This window comes from Squalius cephalus, assembly GCF_949319135.1.
Source record: "Squalius cephalus genome assembly, chromosome: 19".
In the NCBI taxonomy this organism is placed as follows: domain Eukaryota; kingdom Metazoa; phylum Chordata; class Actinopteri; order Cypriniformes; family Leuciscidae; genus Squalius; species Squalius cephalus.
The window spans coordinates 36,209,165-36,231,610 of record NC_137140.1 but is presented as its reverse complement, the minus strand read 5'-3'; the positions used below and the strand labels follow the sequence as shown (position 1 = coordinate 36,231,610).

The 22,446-nt window shown below is 41.1% G+C and overlaps 2 protein-coding genes across 4 annotated transcripts in view; one reads left to right on the top strand and one right to left on the bottom strand.

The window, feature by feature from the left end:
• Positions 1–5,233: 5,233 nt before the first annotated feature.
• Positions 5,234–22,446, bottom strand: part of pdzd7b (PDZ domain containing 7b) — a 33,512-nt gene continuing 16,299 nt past the window's right edge. For 2 of the 3 annotated variants that reach the window (XM_079850770.1, XM_079850771.1), the window contains exon 17: positions 5,234–6,014. The gene's annotated coding sequence lies outside the window, so the exon portion shown is untranslated. Of the gene's footprint in view, positions 6,015–11,491; positions 12,394–22,446 lie in introns of those variants that run through there. The other variant, XM_079850772.1, reaches the window with a different exon arrangement.
• lzts2b (leucine zipper, putative tumor suppressor 2b) lies at positions 12,039–19,192 on the top strand (the record flags this gene model as incomplete). The annotated part of the gene is made up of 4 exons (XM_079850777.1): positions 12,039–12,410; positions 13,989–14,519; positions 16,083–16,352; positions 18,345–19,192. 4 exons carry the CDS (start codon positions 12,039–12,041, stop codon positions 18,936–18,938), a joined length of 1,767 nt encoding a protein of 588 aa, XP_079706903.1. The 3' UTR covers positions 18,939–19,192.

The window sequence follows — 22,446 nt, the reverse complement described above, 5'->3', positions numbered from 1 at the left end:
TTATAGTATATTTATAATTGTATACACTTAGATTTACAGGAACATGCAGGAAAACTTAAGTAGGCCTTCTCTGCAGTGACTAACAATAGTGTGTGTGTGAGAGAGAGAGAGAGAATATGTGGGAGTGTGTGTGTGAGAGAGAGAGTGTGTGTGTGTGTGTGTGTGATTGTGTAAATGTCTGTGCTAAAGGACAAAAAGCATAAATTCCTCTTTGTACACACTACTATAGCGAAGGTCCAGCTTATGAATATTAATTAGGTCGCGCTGACGTTTTGATAAACGTCATGGAGCGTCTAGTCACCAAACGTTATTAATATTAATTATGCCAACCCTCTTCTACAGAGTTAATTGGCTATCTCAGTAGCACCCGCCCACCAGTGCCAGGCTCTTAGCCAATCAGTGAAGCCGAGCGCCACAGTGTGTGATTAATATTCACGAGGCAACGCTTCGTCATAGTATGACTGTAAACGCTCGTACAGTAGAGTGAATGAAGGGGGAGGGGCTATCGGGGACGCGCTCGGGGACGCGCATCGGGAACTTCAGCCACAGCTGAACAAGCGCAGAAAGTGAACGATATTAAACCTGGACAGTAACAAACCCTGTGTGAGATACAGTATGGTGAGTACAGGCGATTCTTCTGTTCAGTAATCGGATGACTTACAGAGTGATATACTTTATTATCATGTTTGTACAGATGAGATGAGTTATGAACTGTGCGAGCGGCTCGTATTGACATTGAAGCAGGTTTTTCCTCCTCAGGTTGTTTTGTAAGCGTGAATGTTTCTTCGGTTTACGACACAGAAAGGTTATCTGGCGAGGAAATAACTTTAACAATGCCCTTCGTGTGTATTACCAGTCACTCTCTGTTATTATTCGCATCATTGTTTATCAGTTCGGTGATGATTATCTTAGAGGTCTGTACATGTCAGTTCTGTCTGTTTACAGTAAACAAACTTCCTTCTTCATTAGTTCAGCATTTAACTAGTCGCTGTTGACATCAGCTGTCAGATGAAGTTTCGATTAACCTCTGATGATCTCTTGGTCAATCAATCAAATACTATTAATAGAATAGGGGATTTTAAACCCACACACACACACACACACACACACACACACACACACACACACAGGGAACCCAATTGATTGGATGGTTGTGGTTTGCTATTGGTGGATCTCATGTGAGTGACAGGTCATAGCCCCGCCCTCGTGCCAGTCAGAGAAGAGAGTTATTTTGTTTGAAGATTACGAGGCTCATGATTTTAAACTTATTGTGCATCTATAAATCATTTATAATTAATATTGCAGTATTTCATAAATAAAATCGGAATGGTCAGTTTTGGTTTCATGGACTTCGAATGGCCAGGGTCTGGCTGGTATAGGTTGCAGCTACACTATGTAATCCTGAAGAGCGTCTTTGTCCATTCAAATGCATTCGGAAAGTATCAGTGAGTTGTAATGCATGAAATCCAGGAAAATCCCATTAACTTTCTCCATAGGGGAAATGACTTAGTCCCAAAAATGGGATAGTTTATTTAGGGATAGTTTACTCCCAAAAATGAAAAATATCCCATTATTGACTCTCAAGCCATCTGAAGCCAAGAAAAATATCCATATTTATAACTTTATAAACTTTAATCACTGGCTTCCAGTAACGGCCGTACAGGAGTCTAGTTCATTGAAAGAGTGACCTCTAACCCGACGATGACCTCTGACCCGATGCATGACGAGTGACCTCTGACCCTACATATGACAAGTGACCTCTGACCCGACGCATGACGACTGACCCGATGCATGAGTGACCTCTGACCTGACGCATGATGAGTGACCTCTGACCCGACGCATGACGAGTGACTGCTGACTCGACACATGAGCGACCTCTGACCCGACGCATGAGTGACCTCTGACCCTACATATGACAAGTGACCTCTGACCCGACGCATGACGACTGACCCGATGCATGAGCGACCTCTGACCCGACGCATGAGTGACCTCTGACCCTACATATGACAAGTGACCTCTGACCCGACGCATAACCTCTAACCCGACGCATGACGACTGACCTGATGCATGACCTCTGACCCGATGCATGACGAAGGACCGCTGACCCGACGCATGAGCGACCTCTGACCCGACGCATGAGTGACCTCTGACCCGACGCATAACCTCTAACCCGACGCATGACGACTGACCCGATGCATGAGTGACCTCTGACCCGACGCATGACGAGTGACCTCTGACCCGATGCATGACGAGTGACCGCTGACCCGACGCATGAGCGACCTCTGACCCGACGCATGAGTGACCTCTGACCCGACGCATGACGAGTGACCTCTGACCCGACGCATGACGAGTGACCTCTGACCCAATGCATGACGAGTGACCGCTGACCCGACGCATGAGCGACCTCTGACCCGATGCATGACGACTGACCTCTGACCCGACGCATGACGAGTGACCTCTGACCCGACGCATGAGCGACCTCTGACCCGATGCATGACGAGTGACCGCTGACCCAACGCATGAGCGACCTCTGACCCGACGCATGAGTGACCTCTGACCCGACGCATGACGAGTGACCTCTGACCCGATGCATGACGAGTGACCGCTGACCCAACGCATGAGCGACCTCTGACCCGACGCATGAGTGACCTCTGACCCGACGCATGACGAGTGACCTCTGACCCAATGCATGACGAGTGACCGCTGACCCGACGCATGAGCGACCTCTGACCCGATGCATGACGACTGACCTCTGACCCTACATATGACAAGTGACCTCTGACCCGAAGCATGACCTCTAACCCGACGCATGACGAGTGACCTCTGACCCGACGCATGACGAGTGACCTCTGACCCGACGCATGACGAGTGACCTCTGACCCGACGCATGACCTCTGACCCGACCAATCTTGCATTATTTCTGCTTATTTTTAAATTAAGTAATTAATTCTTCTTCTACTGGATGTTGTGCAGCGCACACTGCGACTATTAACACACTCGTATAGTAAATGCACCAGCAGGTTTTCTCAACTCTGGTGTATTAAATTGTGCTTTATAAACATATGGCCATTCCACGATAAACAATGCTGTCACGTGACTTCAGTGCATGTAGGCGGCATCCAATCATCAGCGGCGATGTTGCACAAACACACGAGGCTCGAGTCAAACACTGACTGCATGAACCTGGATCCCCAGTGACCCCGTGACCCCATCATCAGCGTTTCACTGGGGCCAGTCGTTCTCTAATCAAGTGTTAGATTAGTCAGAGTCCTGATTGCAGACGCTCCACATCCTCTGCCTCCAGTCGTGAGCGGATGGCCGTCTCTGTGCTCATTACTGGCTGTTTACTGTATTCATCTGAGATATCAGCTCTGCCATAATCGCTCTCTCTCCTAATCCGGGCGATCTGGGTGTGACCGTCTGTCCCTCGTTAAGACCCTGTTAAACGCAGACAGTAGAACTGCATTATAGAACCAAACTGACTCAGGTTTAAATGAAGCCATCATGTAAAGCCGCTGACAATTAATGAAGATTTGACTGACGATGAGTGTGCACGTTCGTTTAGGGACGGGTTTGCAGGGAGAAAAGAGAAAACACGCTTGACTTTGTTATTTGTTCATACAAACGATCAGTCAGTGAATACTGTTGTCGATCCCTGAGCCATCAGCAATGCAAACATTAATGTCATCATGTTCATTTATCCTGGCTCTACCTGTCGCTCTTGTGTTTGTGTGTAAACGCTCAAAGTCTTCGCTTGACAGATCAACATCCCTGAGGAAACCCGAGAACCTTTCCTTATCGCTCGGGCAATTCCAGTTCAGTTCTTGTTTAGGCTTCGGGATTTTAGTTAAAGTGCACTATTGTGCTATTTTAATGGTTCCTAATGTTGTTTTAGAGTCTCTTGAATAGTTTTACATGCATATAAAGTCATAAACACTTTAATGTCCTCATAATCTCCAGTGCAGCTTCAGCTCTTTCCTCTCAGTGTCTGAAACGCTTCCATCGTGGATTCAGGGCGGCTCTCTAAGCTCCGCCTCTCTGAGAGCTGCTCTGCTCTGATTGGTCAGAAAGCAAACGCTCATTATCATATCTGAATCTCAGCTCTTGATCACAGTGATACGAACAGTGACGATGGCGTGGGTTTTACCGTATCAATCTCAGAAAACAGCGTCTTCTCCACACGAACAACACGAACCAAACTCTTCCAGTCTCAGATACACTACAGTGTTTGAGGGCGGAGCTAAGAGACGCTGCTCAGCCAATCAGGACCACAGGCTTTATTTTCATTATTGATCTTCATGTTCCAGTGTTTCAGGTTTGTAGGCGTTTACAGTTGCTCTATGAGTTATTATAAGATATTCTGTGGCTGAAGCTCATGATGGTCAAACCCACATCCGCTGTTCCTCCAGCCTGTAAACACACACACACACACACACAGTTTGATGACCTCATTTCCTGTGCAGCCACTTGTTGATGGTCCTCTGGGAGCATCTCAAGGTTTCTCAGGAAAGAATCTAGTGTGTGTGTGTGTGTGTGTGTGTGAAGAAAAGAAAAATGAGAGAAAATGACCATTAAAACGAGTGTTCCAGCATTTCACCCCCACATCTCAATCAGTCTAATTACAGTAAAACATACACAGACGATGTTAATGGTCCTAAAATAGGCTTCACTTTCAGTCCTGCTCTTGAAAGGCTTTGTGAGATTCTCCTCTTTCATCGAGTTTGTTCTGTAATCTATTAATATAATTAGATTATATTTGATCTGAACATAAATCAGGCGTGGCTCCCCGTAACCCATAGTTCTCTGTAAACGCTATTAATACACTCGCTATTTATAGAGCCGGCGTTAGAGCGGAGGAAGCCTTTCGTGCGAGTTAAAGGTCTCAGTTATGATTGAGATGCTTGAGATTAGTTAATTTTGAAAAGCATCAGCAGAAGTCTGTTTATATAAAGTCCTGGCTGTGATTTATACACTCATAAAGAGATAAACTAAGCCTAACATGATGTTTCTGAGTATGTTCTCACCTTCATTTCTTTTCAAATCTGTATGTTATTAAATAAGGCGAATATTAAAGGAGAGATTCAGCGAATGTGATCTTTTCACACAGAGACTCAAAATGATGAAAAAGCACAATCAAAGCATCTTCTGAAGTCATGCAATGCTTTTTTGTGACTTAACAGACTCACGGAAAATTATATTAATATTTTTGTGCACAGGCTTATGCATTATTGTTATGATACTTTTTTTTAATGGTGCTTTTAGGATTTTTTTGTCCTTTTTAGACAATTTGAGCTGTTGTTGAATGAACAACAAAGAGATGCACGACTTTTTTCAGTTTAAACAAAACATGATGTGGAGTAAATGAGACTTTTTTTATGAGGTGAATTAAAGTCGGCTTGATGTGGTGTTCTTTTCTCTATTGTGCCGTATATCCGAAGTGAAACGCTTCTGGAACAAGGACAAATGTGGGCGGGGCTTGATTGTGTCCGTGGGGAATTGATTGGATGGTTGTGGTTTGCTATTGGCTGATCTCATGTGAGTGACAGGTTATAGCCCCGCCCACATCATCAGAGAAGAGAAGAGATGCTGCAAGAGGAACTTATTCTGATTCAAGATTATTAACACAATAATGATGATGTGCACCTATAAATCATTTAGAGTAAACACTGCAATATTCCATAAAAACAAAAAACAAACTAGAATTGTCATTTTTGATTTCATGGGGATTTAACGGGCAGAAGGAAAAGTCTCAGTTCATGTCAGGACTCTCAGATGATTCTCTTCTGGTCTCTCGTGGGTTAAACGCCAGTGATTTCTGTGTTTTTTTGGTCATCTAAAGTAGGTCTGTTGTTGCCAGTGTTCCCAGTGAAAGCTTGGCACGGCCGGCTCCGGGAGCTGTCCGGATCTCTGTGTCCCGGCACAGAAACACAAGCTCAAACTGGGCCGTGAGGAAGACCGCAGGGCTGCAAACACGCTTTAGACTCACCGGTTCAGGATTCGGTCAACATTCACGCCTATAAAACAAAAATTACATTAAAACTTTCCTTAGAAATACATTACGTTAATGCATTTGGCAGATGCTTTTAATTGCATTTAATTATACATAGTTTTTAGTTAATTCAATTCATTTCACATTTATTTGTACAGCGCTTTTCACAATACACATCATTTCAAAGCAGATTTACTGAAAATGCATTACATTACAATTAAGAGTGTTCTGTTATCAGAGTTATGTATTTCAGAAATGCTCATATACACAATCACAGTTAGCTAAAAATGTATTAATTTAAGGCAGAAACAATGAGCTCATTGAAGTAAAGAATACATGCTTGTTAACAAATGATTAGTTCTATATATCCTATAAATATCCTCTATATATACGTGAAAAGTTCATGCAATCACACACATGCATTCTTTTCACTAGTGATGCACCAATATTTCGGAAACTGAAAATATACGTCCGAAATTAAATTTCGATTTACTATTAGTTACCGCACCAAATAAACACGAATGAACTTTAAAAGATACAGAACAACTTCCTGAAACCAATCAGTGTTTCAATCACGGAAATATGTCAATAAATCAGCTTTTAATGTGAATATTTCACGTAATGTCTCATTTAACCTCAGGAAAGCATTTCAGTGACCATAATCTCAACTGAGGAGCGTTTATATGCACTATATTCATTATATTTTGTCTTGCTGTCTTCAACACAGGAAAGACGTGTGCGGATAAACATTGACTAAAGGTGTGTGTGTGTGTGTGTGTTTCGGGGCTGATCATGCATATATTTTCTTGTCTCGTGTCGCTCTGTTCTCTGGTCGCCTGTGGAACCAGTTTAACCGTGTCCAGTGTGACCCATTTACAGGACCTGAGAGAGACACACAGCACGCTGTAGCCTACTTACTCAAGGCTATATATACACCAGCACTTCACACTCATTCAAAACTTTCCTCTGGAAGTGCGATGATGAATTTAATGTGTGTTTGTATTTACGGCTTCGTTTGTCACTGTCGTTCTCGGTTTACAACTAGTGTTGCTCATACTGGTTTGAATGCAAATGAGTCATTTAATCAACTAATTGGTCTTAATTGGCTGGTTTTGGGATCACCTGATGTGCGTTTACATACAGTGTATTCTTATATTCATGTTGTAGACGTCTAGACTGCGTGTGAATCATAAAGATAGTTCTCCTGAGGTTTGATCTGTGGCCTAGAATACTTAACAAAGATGCAAAATTAGCATAATTAGTAGTTTTAATGCTAATGAAACCTTGTTGCACTTGTGTGTATGTAGTTGTATCATTAGTCCGCTACAGTACAGATCGTTTCAAAGCAGCTTTGCAGTAATAAAAGGAAAATAACAGTTAATGTTGCAAACTTAATACGGCGAAACAAGAAAGCAGCTTAACAGAGACATTAGTTAATTATCAGATCAGTTCAGTGTTGATTGGGTTCAGTTCAGTAACTGTTGCTCAATTCAGTTTATTATGTTCTCATCTGAGGGTACGTTTACACGACAACGATGTGCTTAAAACGGAGACGTTTTTCCTTTGAGTTTTCCGTGTATGACGACATCATTGTCAAAACGGTCCGCGAACACGAATAAAAGCGCTGTATTCTGCTGTCAGGCCATTAGATGGAGATTAAACACTACAGACTGAACACGTAATACGCATTAGCATGACGTTCGTGATGTTCGTGCAGCCAAAACACGTTTTTTTGTGTAAATTAACAGCCAAATCAACAATTTTACTGAACATTAAGTGTCTTTTAAAACGGGCTAGAGAGAAATTTTCACACTGAAACATCTTTAAAAGATTTTTTACTTATAATTTCTACCCGATAAAATGTTTTAGATCATGACGTATCTATTCATTAATAAAAATGCCTATGGTATTTTAGGATTTGATTCATTTCCATGACATTTCCAGGTCCAGAAACCACGGGAATCCTGCTTCTTCAAACAGACAAAAAATGTATTAAAATAAGAAATATCTTAACATCTTGATTTTCTTGAAAGCTTATTTTAAATCTTGGTTTTGTCTTGTTTTATGTCATTTAGTGGACCTGGCCCCTGGATGAGGTGTGTGTGTGTGGCCTAAAAGAGTCACGTTGTTGTGTTTAATCGTTCTGTACGGACTAGCGTTGTCAGTATTGCTCAATATTCCCACAACCAGTGTTGTGTGTAACTCATTACAAGTAACTTGAGTTATGTAATCAGATTACTTTTTCAAGTAACTAGTAAAGTAACGCATTACTTTTAAATTTACAGCAAAATATCTGTTACTTTCTTTTCACATTTATTGACTGACAGCTCTCCTGTCCTCATGTTGAGAGACGCAGAGACGGTGTGTGTGTGTGTGTGTGAACATGATGGTTACTGTCGTTCTAGACTAAATGTGAGCATGCATTTACTAATCTCTCTTGCACAAAAAAAATTAATTATTCCTCAAAATAAATAAAATCAGTGAAATGCAAAATCAGAATAATACGCAAACCTCCATTAATTAAATATGTTAAATAAAACAAATATTTTTATGCATTTAATCTCACTTTATTGACAAATGTACTTGCTGCTGATCTTCAATAATTCAGTTAAACCATAGGCAAAAATGACTGTAGATTTTGTGTTAAAGTGTTAAACTTTCTACACGTTAGCATTTCCTTCAGCCTTATTGTTTCAGGATTTTACATTTGCCCAAAAATAGAACTTTTTTGGTATATAAAAAAAAAAGTAAGCCCAACCCAGGTGAGAAAAAGTAACGCAAAAGTAACGCAACGCATTACTTTTCCTAAAAAGTAACTAAGTAACACAATTAGTTACTTTTTAAGGGAGTACCGCAATATTGTAATGCATTACTTAAGTAATTTACTTACTTTCCGCAACACTGCACACACACACACACACACACACGAGTACATGATGTAACAAAGAAAAGAATCAAGACACTGAAGGACGGAGAGATGGAGAGAGAGACGGAGAGAGAGAGATGGAGAGAGAGACGGAGAGAGAGAGATGGAGAGAGAGAGACGGAGAGAGAGATGGAGAGAGAGACGGAGAGAGAGACGGAGAGAGAGAGTGCGAGAGCTTGAAGGGGTTTGAGAACGAGACGAGCTACATTACACACGTGCAGCGGAGAAATGAGTTTCCCTCGGACACACACACACACACACACACACACTGAGACAGAGAGAGACTGAAGCACTTGAGAGAAAGTGAAGCGCACTGACGGACACACATCAGTATCAGTGTCACAGAACCGGACGACATGCAGGATTTAACATCAGGTATGTGATTAAAGAAGAACCGTGTGTGTGTGTGTGTGTGTGTGTGTGTGTGTGTGTGTGTGTGTGCTGAAACGGTGTCTGTTTGACAGGCACTAGTTCAATCTTAGTTCAATCATTCTTTGCTAAAGAGACTCATTGTTTAGAGACTAAATAAAGCATCAACTTCTCTGTCTTGAATTGTTTCTCCTAATATTCCTCAGGAGAAATAAATCAGATTCCGGTGTTTATCCGCTACTTTTCCAGTGTTTTCCAGTGTAAACGCGCTCGATGGACGTGTTTGACCATCGCAGCTTCTCATGTGTGACGCAGCGCTATAAAAATGTGGCGGTCAAGTTAAAATACGTTCAACTTTAGTCTCAAAACCTTGTTTTACCGGAGAGTTTAGAGATATACAGTGAATGTGGAGCAGCTCAAATCAGTGATGAAAAAGGTTCATATCATAATCTGAGCAGTTGTGGAGATCTCTTCTGAAATGAGAGATTAGAGTGTTTTTCTCTGGAGAAACAGGTCAACAACATGTGGGAACGTCCACAACTCGCTGTACGTCTGCATTGTGATGAACTTCCATGTGAAAAAATGAAATGCAAGTACACGTGACTTTAAAGCAAAAACCTCATTGTTCTCCATTTAATCTCATTGTAGTCTTGGAGGAAATGTCAGATTTGTCAGAGGAAAGTAGGAGGCTTTAGAAAGGCTTTTTCACTGAAGTCACACTGAACTCTGATGATGTGTACTTGTAACCCGTGTGTCGTACGCTGAAGAAGATCAGTGTATTTCTGTGAGACGGAGACGTGTGTTTAAGGAGGAGATGTGCATCTGTGATCATGACGGCTCAAACACTGACCCAGTTCATGTTCCTCGTGAAACATGAACCACTTCAGCTGAGGGATTTTTGGTTCACTATATTTACATTTATTCAAAGTCACTTACAAATGAGGAACAGATGCAATTATTCATAGCACACAATGTTAGTGTGTGTGTTTATGGTTGTGGTTAGTGTGTTTGTTTCTGATAATCATACGGAGGTTTAAATCTGATTCCACCACAGAGGAACAGAGGCGGTGAAGGGTCTGGAAAATGACTTCGAGCCTCGTTTTGAAAGAACAAACCGCTGTACGAATTAATTGTTTTTAATGCTTGAAGTTCACGTGGAACATGTTGTTGAGGCACATTTTTAAATGTACGAGGAGACGCGGTAATTCTAGACTTAGATTTCTTCATTTAATGAGTCATGTTTCTATTTTTATGACGAATGATTCACAATGATTTACATTATAATGAAAAATGTTTGTCTTCATGATCTTTTCTTAAAGTCCCCCTGTAGTCAATCATTGTATCCCTTAAAACTCATCTTTGATCACCAAAATTACATATTTAAACGTTTTTTCTTACATTCAAACATCCTGAATGTAACTCGACACCCTTGCCTCATTTAGTATGCGCGGTTCTATGAATATGCAAATGAGCCCCGCCTCCACTCACTCACTCAGCTCAGAGATCCACTGGTTGACGATCACACGTTGATCTGATTGGTTACAAGGTAGTTTGTGACGTCAGAAACACCAGCGATTTCAAAGCGTGTTTTTGAGACTGTCTTTGGTTCACTGCAGTTTTAAGGAGGAAATACTCAGCAATGCTGTCGACTTATGAACTTACACATGCTTTGTCTTAAAGCACATAAAAAAAACACCACATAGACACATAAACAACATTAAAAGCTGGATTTTCACCTTTAAAATAACAACTTGCTCAACTGTAGTCGGCGTAGGCTGTTGGTTAAAGGTTAAATGTGTAATTTCTGCTCCATCAAAGGAATCATAATCAGTTTGACGGCCCGACCTGGTCAGACTCGATGACCTGAGTTTGGGATGGATAACCGGTCTAGCTTTGAAACTTGTTTAACCAGTTTGAACAGTCATTCATTGAGCCGTTCTGAAACACAGAAGTAAAACACACCGTTTCTACTTTAAGTTTAAGCAAACGCAGATGTTATGAACGGTTAGGAGAGATTTAATCAGCTTTAGTGCTCGTATTGTTTGAAACTGTCGAGGCAATCAAACTAGGATTCATTAATCTAATCTAGATTAATCCCATATGATGATGAGCGCAGTGCTAATGATTAGCATGAACCCTCGCAGGACTGTACTGGGTTTAAAGATGGTCTAGAGCAACACAAGCTCCAATAACGTGCGTCTCATCTACAGTCAAACCAGACTTTATTCAGACACCTTAAACATTTCTCACATTATCAGTTTATTCGCTATAGTTAAGAAAATGGTAATAAAATATGAGCAGAACTCAGAGTTATGAACTCAGGTGATATTTGACTGGTTTTGTCCGTCCTTCTGTTAGACTGTCTCACACATGAATTATGTTGAATATCTGTCAGCTGTTAAATTTAACTACACAATTAGATAATACCAGTTTAGCTCAACCAATCACCAAGCAATGCTTCATTTTGTTCAGTCTGTGTGTAAAAAGAGCATTAGCGATTAAAGAAAACACACTTCAGCAAAACATGATCAGCTCAAAGTGTCCCAATCATTTTTGGTTTGATAAATGTCACTGGTAGTCACTGTATATTAAGTTTTTTGGGGGTATAATATGTCACAGTTTACTTTATTTGCTCTCCTCACTTGCATAAATGAACTATAGTGTCCTGATCACACTAGTGAAAATGATATCTGGTGTCTGAGTGATGTTTGGTTTGACTGTGCGCAGGTTTTCTGAGCTCCCGGGTCGTCAGCCATGGCGCTGATCCAGTCTCTTCCCGTGTCCATTGACCACTCAGGACCAGGCCTGATGGGAGCGATGGGAGCCGTCAGCAGCATGAAGCCCAATCACATCACTTATCCCGACCGAGACAACATAGAGGTCAGCACCAACTTCCGCAAGGGAACGCCGGGATCGGGACGCCTGTTATCCGACGCTTCACAGGTTGGAAGTCGAACCCCATCCAGCAAGAGGAGAGGAATCGTCGGCAGAGCGAAAGGCTTCGGCACTCGATCATATTCCCATGAGGACTTGATACGGGACTGGAATGATAATCATTTGGATGTGGGAATGGCTGGTGTGGATGGGCCTCCGAAACTGGTTCCTGTGTCTGGACAGTTAGAAAGGGTGAGTAATTAATTAAATTAATTAAAATAATTTTTGTAATCATTTTCTTATTGCATGTTTCTGGTCTTATTTTGAATGATTCATAATGTTTTTGTTTTTTTGCAAACAAATTTTTTTTGAACTTGTAATTCTTTATTAAAATATCAGAAATTTCACATGAAAAAAAAGAAAAAGAAAAAATGAAAAAGAAAGGGGTGAGTACAGGATTAGGGATTAATACAAAGATCCTGTTCCCCTCTATACTCTCCTATCGCTACCATAATAAAGCACCAAAAAAAAAAAAAAAAGCGTTTATTTAAAAAAATTAATTGCATTATATCAACCAATATTAGAAATTTTATTACATTTAATTTATCAATATTTTATTTTATTTTATTCAATAGAATTTTTTTATATTTATTAAGTGAGCGCTTGATGAGTATAATAAATAAATAAATGAAAAAATGTTTATTTAAAAAAATTAAATCTGCATCATATCAGCCAACAAAATTATATTACAATAAATTTATCAATATTTAATTTATGTATATATATATATATTAAGTGCGCTCTTGATGACTGCAAAGGTAAAGTTACTGTTTACATTTTTTTTAATAAAAAGATTTTTATTTTATTTTATTTTAGTATTAGAAATTTTATTACATTTAATTTATCAGTATTTTATTTATTTTATTCAATTGAATTTTTAAAATATTCATTAAGTGAGCGCTTGATGACTGCAAAGGTAAAGTTGGAGTTTAAAAAAATTAAATAAAAATAAAAAGTGTTTATTTAAAGGTGCAGTGTGTAATTTTAAGTGGCATCTAGTGGTGAGGTTGCGAATTGCACCCAACAGAAGTTACGGTGGCCGACAGGAAGTGATGTCGTCGTCTGAGACAGCAGAGAGTAGCCAGTTAAGCGGTTTCTTTACAAAGATAAACTAAGAAATTAGGTTTACTTGATTATTCAGTAAAACTAAATGTTATTGCGAATATTATTGTTACTTGTTTATCATTGTGTCAGTGTTTTATTCGCTGACTTTAGCGAGCTTCTTTGCACGAAGAACAACATAGTGACGAAACGCGTTTGTCCGCTCAGGGCCACTGTAGAAACATGTCGATGTAAGTGGACCCGCGGTGTGTGTAGAGAGAAACGCCTCATTCTAAGCTAATAAACACATAACGCTTCATTAAGTAAGGTCTTTATACACCACTGATGACATAGTTATGTATATTATATTGCATTTGTGTCAACAGATCCTCCTAAATATTACAAACTGCATCTTTAACTTAATTTTTGTTTTTCACTTTTAAATCTGTACCATATTAGCCAGTATTATATAATTATTACTTATCAACATTTGAATTTATTTGATTTGATTTATTTATATTTCTGAGCACAAGGTGTTAGTAATTGTAGTGTTTGTTTTTAAACATCTTCTAGAAAAATATTTTTCTGATACTAGTATACCAAGTATTCCGATACTTGGCAAAAACTGAGGATCATCCAGTAGACGTCACTAAAACCTCCTGTATTTTTATCAGTGTTTACATGCTAATGCTCCCGTTGCTCATCATTTCTGTCTCTGTTTTCTCCCAGAATGCTCAGCAGGCCATAATCAGACCCACTGCCTTCAAACCCGTCATTCCCAGGAGCCGGAACGGCATGCAGTTCTTGTCTCCGCGACCCGGCGCCGGTCTCTCGGGAAGCCAAGGAAACCTCAGCAGGTTTTCTCCGGAAGACGAGGTGATTTCTCCCGACAGAACGACAGAACGGCGCAGTTCGTACAGCGGCGCTCGCAACGGTTTGTTCAGCCAGTCTTTCACCATGACGGAAACGGCTCGCGACTCTTTAGCGAATCTCCCGGCGTATAACCAGAGCGAGGCGAGCAAACCTCACGGACACTCGAACTCCGACAGCGGGCGCTCCTCGTCCAGCAAGAGCTCGGGGTCTCTGGGGGGCCGAGGACAGATGATGCCGTCGGATATGTGTTCGGGAAGACCTTCGCCTCCACCCATCGAGGTCTACGAGAACATCATGAGGGATCTGGAGGAGAAGCTGAGAGAGAGAGATCAGGAGCTACAGCAACTCCGGGAAAACCTGGATGAGAATGAATCCGCCATCTGTCAGGTGACTGTTTTCATCTCTTTTAGGACCACTTACAGCTTTTAATGTTGTTTATATGTGACCCATTTTAATTGAGATTTATACATCATCTGAAAGCTGAATACATAAGCTGTCCATTGATGTATGTTTTGTTAGGATTGGACAATATTTGGTTGAGATGCAACTATTGAAAATCTGGAATCTGAGGGTGCAAAGAAATCTAAACATTGAGAAAATCTACATTTATGTTGGCGATTGTGCTGCATTCACTCACAGAAATACATGTTTTATATATTTACAGTAGGAAATTTACTAAATATCTTCATGGAACATGATTTTTACTTAAAGGAGAACTCCGGTCAATTTTAACATTGAGCTCATTTTTTGAATAAATATGAATAAAAATGATATTTATTTAGCCAGCGCTCATACCTGTATTTACATCCTGTTTTCGGTCAAAGTCCATAGTAATCGATTGTCGAGTTCACGCGCATAGGTTTAGTACCTATGATCACGCGTGTGAACTCGACAATCGATTACTATGGACTTCGACCGAAAACAGGATGTAAACACAGGTATGAGCGCTGGCTGAATAAACATCATTTTTATTCATTTCTTTCACATCTACTGCAGTCAGATTGACCCGCGTTCACCCCGAAGGAATCACTCACATGACCTGGGCACTTGTAATGACACATCAAGGATGTTAAGAGGCTAAAAGCAGGTTTAACTATTGCCCCATTGAAGTCAACAGGGTGCAAATTTTAAAAAGAGGATAACACGGTGTAGGCAACACCGATTTTTGTCGTTGTTCTCTGTACTGACAGCACTCCAAATGTACAAAAAAATTAGCTCAATGTTAAAATTGACCGGAGTTCTCCTTTAACATCCTCATGATTTTTGCCATAAAAGAAAAATCGATAATTTTGGCCCATACAATGTAGTGTTGGATATTGCCACAAATAAACCCGTGCGACTCGAGACTGGTGACGTGATCCAGGGTCACATATCATGATGACTCACGAGTATTTGCGCTAAATCTGTGCAGAATTGGTTTACACAAACTTCTCCAGCAAAATGAGTAAACATCAGTAACACTCCAAATTGGTTTGTGATTTGACAGCGTTACCGCCACAGTTGTTCATTTCAAACCCTGATCCAAACTCAAACTGAAGACTAGTTTCTAACAGATGATATGCCTGTGTGTGTGTGTGTGTGTGTGTGTGTGTGTGTTGGTGCAGGTGTACAAGGAGAGATCATTAACACCCGACATGAATTATATAAATAATTAGCACGGCCATTCAAACCCAGGGTCTGCCATGTGCGTAGCAAAATGATCACTGAAAATTATTTTGGGCGGGAATTAATGTAAACACAGATATCGGATCCCAGTCCTGTCTAAAGTGAGTGTGAACAGGCGGGACAAAAAAATCGGATGTGGTCAAAAGATCGGATCTGTGCATTAAGACTTGCAGTGTAAATGCAGCCAAAGTTATAATTTTTGGTGTTTATGATCCAAACTCAAACTGAAGACTTTCTAACAGATGATATGCTTGTGTGTGTGTGTGTGTGTGTGTGTTGGTTTAGGTGTACGAGGAGAGGCAGAAGCGCACGGAGCTGGAGATGGAGGAGTTCAGACAGACGTGCGCCGCTAAGATGCAGAAAGCGTCCCAGAAAGCTCAGCGTGAGCATCAGCTCCTGCAGCTCCAGGTGTTTCAGCTCCAGCAGGAGAAGAAGAAGCAGAACGAGGACATGACGCAGATCCTGCAGGAGCGGCAGAGGCTCGAGGAGAGACTCAACTCCTACGAGCGGGAGCACACACAGCTCGGACCCAGACTCGAGGAGAGCAAGTGGGAGGTGAGGAGGAGTCCGATCACAGTCGTGGCTAGGGACTCACTGAGACTGTGAGACTAAGCTTAGGAAAAAAGTGAGATTTTGCTTTGCATGTATTTCCCGGCCGACTCTAAAACTGCAGTGAACCAAAGACAGTCTCAAAAACACGCTTTGAAATCGCTGGTGTTTCTGACGTCACAAACTACCTTGTTAACCAATCAGATCAACGTGTGATCGTCAACCAGTGGATCTCTGAGCTGAGTGAGTGAGTGGAGGCGGGGCTCATTTGCATATTCATAGAACCGCGCATACTTAATGAGGCGAGGGTGTCGAGTTACATTCAAGATATTTTAAGGCATTCTTTCAAGGAAAATATCTTTCAATATATGATCAAAGATGAGTTTTATGGGATACAATTATTGATTACAGGGGGACTTTAAGAAAATAATTTGTTTTTTTATTATAATGTAAATTATTGTGAATCATTCGTCATAAAAATAGAAACATGACTCATTAAATGAGGAAATCTAAGTCTAGAATTACTGCGTCTCCTCCTACATTTAAAAATGTGCCTCAACAACATGTTCCACGTGAACTTCAAGCATTAAAAACAATTAATTCTTACAGCGGTTTGTTCTCTCAAAACGAGGCTCGAAGTCATTTTCCAGACCCTTCACCGCCTCTGTTCCTCTGTGGTGGAATCAGATCTAAACCTCCATATGATTATCAGAAACGGCTCAACTATCCACAACCATAAACACACACACTAACATTGTGCACTATGAATAATTGCATCTGTTCCTCATTTGTAAGTGACTTTGAATAAATGTAAATTTAATGAACCAAAAATCCCTCAGCTGAAGTGGTTCATGTTTCACGAGTGTTCATAGCACCACGTTTACTAAATGAGGCATGGGTGTCGAGTTACATTAAAAAAAATTTACGCCATGAAGACATTTTTTGCAAGAATAAACGTTTAAATTTGTAATTTTGGTGATCAAAGATGAGTTTTAAGGGATACAATTATTGACTGCAGGGGGATTTTAATGAAAATGAATCTTACCGTCTAGATTTAAAGGATTAGTTCACTTAAGAATTAAAATTTCCTGATAATTTACTAACCCCCATGTCATCCAAGATGATAATGTCTTTCTTTCTTCAGTCGAAATAAAATTACATTCCAGTATTTTCCTCCATATAGTGTCTTCAATGGGGTCCAACGGGTCGAAGGTCCAGATGTGAGTTTCAGTGCAGCTTCAAAGTCTCGACACGATCCAGCCGAGGAATAAGAGTCTCATCTAGACAAACCAGCGCTCATTTTATAACAAAAATAAACATTTATATACTTTTTAACCACAAATGCTAGTCTTGCACTAGCTGTGATGCGCCACACATTATGTAAGCACGTTGAAAGGTCACGCGAAAGAAGAGACCGAGTGTTTACAAAGCAAACGTGTAAAGACTAAGTCAAATGCAATTTACAAAAAAATAAAAAGTAAAACGACAACATCCGAAATCGTTGTTTTACCTTTTAATTTTTTTGTGGGGGAGAGTAAATTATCAGGACATTTTAATTCTGAAGTGAATTAATGCTTTAAAGCCTCTTGAAATTACAGTTAAAGGTGCAGTCTGTAAGAATGACAACTAGTGGTGGAAATCGGTACTGCAGTCCAAATTCAAAATATCGGAGATCGTCGTTTCTCCCGCCTCCTCAGACTCGGCGCTCACGCGGGTCGCCAGTTTGAAACACGCAACAGGAATGAGCGCAATGGACTATGAAAATAGTTAAATTGCCAACGTGAAGAATCACAGACCACAACAAAAACAAACATTCCAGCCTGGAAACGCACATTTCAAAGTAAAATAACTGGTGTTTTTCAGAGGAACGAGTGTGTGAACTCAGCATGTATCCTCAATATATGCAAACTCTATGCTTTAGTAGAGTGATAAAGTTACATACAGCACCTTTAAGATGTAACATCCACGTTTTAAGTCATTTGTGGCTGTATCCCTCAGGTGTGCCAGAAGTCCGGTGAGATTTCGTTACTGAAGCAGCAGCTGAAAGACCTTCAGGCGGATCTGGCCCAGCGAATCGGGGAACTGGTGTCGGTGCGCGCGCAACTGAGAGACGTGTGTGGAGAGCTGAAGACGTGCCAGAGTCAGCTTCAGGAGGCACACACAACCTCACACACACGAACCCTGGAGCTGGAGGTCTGCGAGAACGAGCTGCAGCGCCGCAAGAGCGAGAACGAGCTCCTCCGGGAGAAAATGAGCCGTCTGGAGGAGTCGACGTCTCACGAGAACGAGGATCTGAAAGCCTCCAAGCATCAGATCGAGCGACTCAAGGCCGAGCTCGCGTTCGAGCGCCAGCATTCGTCCGATCGGGGCGCTGCGTTCGAGAGCGAGAGGAAGAGCTGGGAAGAGGAGAAAGATAAAGTGATTCGATACCAGAAGCAGTTGCAGCAGAACTACGTGCAGATGTACGAAAGAAACCGTGATCTGGAGCGATCGCTTCGTGAACTAAAGCTCGAGCTCGAGTCGAGAGAACAGGACGACGAGAGCAGTGGAAACGAGGTCACGTTCGACGACATCGCTGCGACCGAGATCTGAAAGCATCTTTGTGTGAGGAAGGTGTAGCGGTAATCCGTCACGCTAAAGCTACGTATTCGTTACACTGCAAAAAATGCTTTTCTTACTTAGTATTTTTGTCTTGATTACAGTCCAAATATCTAAAAATTCTTAAATCAAGATGCATTTACTAGATGAGTAAAATGCCATAAGATATTGTGTCTTGTTTTCTGGGGAAATAAATAAAAATGAAGTGAGTTTTTGCTTAAAACAAGCTAAATGATCTGCCAATGGGGTCAGAAAAAAAATCTTGTTTCTGTTTGAATTAAGATTATGTTTCTCACCCCATTGGCAAAAACTCACTTCATTTTGATTTATTTCTTTTAAAATATCTTTTATTTAGATATTTGGACTGAAAACAAGACAAAAATACGAAGTAAGAAAAGCACTGTTGTAGTGTAGGGCTGGGATTATAAACCGATGCATTGTGAATCGAGAAATGATTCTGGATCGATTCTGAGATTTTCCGAATGCGTCGCGACTCTCTCTCGAATCGATTCTGAGCTTATTTTTTAACAGCGCAAGGTTTTCCAATGCCTTGAATCTTAAGTTCGAAAGGTCTTCATAAAGTTTGAAAAGGTTGAAGCGAATTACAAGGCTGTTTGCAGTGGGCTGTTCACATTAATCTTGCGTCATAAAAGCATTCTGACATTCTCAGACTCAGCCGAACGCACTCTTCTTCGTTAGAGTGTGCGGTTAAAACCTAGCCTGGAGCGCCATCTGCTGCTTAAAACTAGCCTAGAGCGCCATCTGCTGCTTAAAACTAGCCTAGAGCGCCATCTGCTGTTAAAAACTAGCCAAGAGCGCCATCTGCTGCTTAAAACTAGCCTAGAGCGCCATCTGCTGTTAAAAACTAGCCAAGAGCGCCCTCTGCTGTTTAAAACTAGCCTAGAGCGCCCTCTGCTGTTAAAAACTAGCCAAGAGCGCCATCTGCTGCTTAAAACTAGCCTAGAGCGCCCTCTGCTGTTAAAAACTAGCCAAGAGCGCCATCTGCTGCTTAAAACTAGCCTAGAGTGCGCACTGTTAAAAACTAGCCTAGCGCGCGCCATCTGCTGTTAAAAACTAGCCTAGAGCGCCATCTGCTGTTTAAAACTAGCCTAGAGCGCCCTCTGCTGTTAAAAACTAGCCAAGAGCGCCATCTGCTGCTTAAAACTAGCCTAGAGCGCCCTCTGCTGTTAAAAACTAGCCAAGAGCGCCATCTGCTGCTTAAAACTAGCCTAGAGTGCGCACTGTTAAAAACTAGCCTAGCGCGCGCCATCTGCTGTTAAAAACTAGCCTAGAGCGCGCGCCATCTACTGTTTAAAACTAGCCTAGAGTGCAATCTGCTGTTTAAAACTAGCCTAGAACGAGCGCCATCTGCTGTTAAAAACTAGCCTAGAGCGCCATCTGCTGTTAAAAACTAGCCTAGAGCGCCATTTGCTGTTAAAAACTAGCCTAGAGCGCCATCTGCTGTTTAAAACTAGCCTAGAGCGCGCGCCATCTGCTGTTTAAAACTAGCCTAGAGCGCCATCTGCTGTTTAAAACTAGCCTAGATCGCCATCTGCTGTTTAAAACTAGCCTAGAGCGCCATCTGCTGTTTAAAACTAGCCTAGATCGCCATCTGCTGTTTAAAACTAGCCTAGAGCGCCGTCTGCTGTTAAAAACTAGCCTAGAGCGCCATCTGCTGTTTAAAACTAGCCTAGCACCATCTGCTGTTAAAAACTAGCCTAGATCGCCATCTGCTGTTTAAAACTAGCCTAGAGCGCCATCTGCTGTTTAAAACTAGCCTAGCACCATCTACTGTTAAAAACTAGCCTAGAGCGCCATCTGCTGTTTAAAACTAGCCTAGAGCGCGCGCCATCTGCTGTTTAAAACTAGCCTAGAGCGCCATCTGCTGTTTAAAACTAGCCTAGATCGCCATCTGCTGTTTAAAACTAGCCTAGAGCGCCATCTGCTGTTTAAAACTAGCCTAGATCGCCATCTGCTGTTTAAAACTAGCCTAGAGCGCCGTCTGCTGTTAAAAACTAGCCTAGAGCGCCATCTGCTGTTTAAAACTAGCCTAGCACCATCTGCTGTTAAAAACTAGCCTAGAGCGCCATCTGCTGTTTAAAACTAGCCTAGAGCGCCATCTGCTGTTAAAAACTAGCCTAGCACCATCTGCTGTTAAAAACTAGCCTAGAGCGCCATCTGCTGTTAAAAACTAGCCTAGCACCATCTGCTGTTAAAAACTAGCCTAGAGCGCCATCTGCTGTTAAAAACTAGCCTAGAGCGCCATCTGCTGTTAAAAACTAGCCTAGAGCGCCATCTGCTGTTAAAAACTAGCCTAGAGCGCGCGCCATCTGCTGTTAAAAACTAGCCTAGAGCGCCATCTGCTGTTAAAAACTAGCCTAGAGCGCCATCTGCTGTTAAAAACTAGCCTAGAGCGCGCGCCATCTGCTGTTTAAAACTAGCCTAGAGCGCCATCTGCTGTTAAAAACTGAGCTCAGAATCGATTCGAGAGAGAATGGCGATGCATTCAGAAAATACTGGAATCGAACCACGAATCGCGATGGATCGCTTTATTGCCCCAGCCCTAGTAATCGTCTACCGCCGCACTCATCTCAGAAATGTGCTCTGCATAAAATGCAAAAAAATCGTTCTTAAGTTTGTTACATTATTTATGTGGCCTAATAATTGGTGCAAATACATTTAATGGACTCTGTGTCAATTATTTTGGGGCACATGTGGAACACAGTGTGTTTGTAAACTCACAGAAGTGCACTTTTGTGTCATTAGCCGTTTCCATCCAAAGTTGTGCGCTAGTATTGTAGGGCTGTGAAACCATTAATATACTGGTTTACAGAATATGTGTGTGTGGGTATAATTATTTTGTATATATAAATACACACACATGCATGAATATATTTTAAGAAATATTTGTATGTATATATATTTATATTATATATAAATATAAATATTTGATATATAAATAAAACATACTTGTTGTGTGTGTATTTATATATACCAAATAATTATACACAGTACACACACATATATTATGTAAACACAAACTTTTATTTTGGATGCGATTAATCGCGATTAATCATTTCACAGCCCTAAAGTATTGCATAAAACATTTGCAAATAAATGGTGGCGAAGATGGTGCAAAACATAAAATTTGCTTGCAACTGGGAAAGCCTCCATAATAAAAGTCCTTGTGTCTCGGAGCGTGCAGATGAAGCACAATAATAAACTACTGATGTTTGGGAACGCAGTCGTTTCTGAGAGGTCATTCAACCGGATCACTTTGATGACAGACTTTGCCTCTCGTCTGAGATGCTGCGATGCGATTGGTCCGCTGGTTAGTCCAGTTATCCAATCACATCCTCTGTTGAAGAAAAGGTCACGTGACTTTGTTGTTGCGCATCCAGGAGTTTATCCGGTACATGCATTTCCATCGTTGTTGAAGCTTATGTTTTCTTATCTTGACGTTAACATCCAGTGTTCATGCGAGATACCAAAATTCACAACT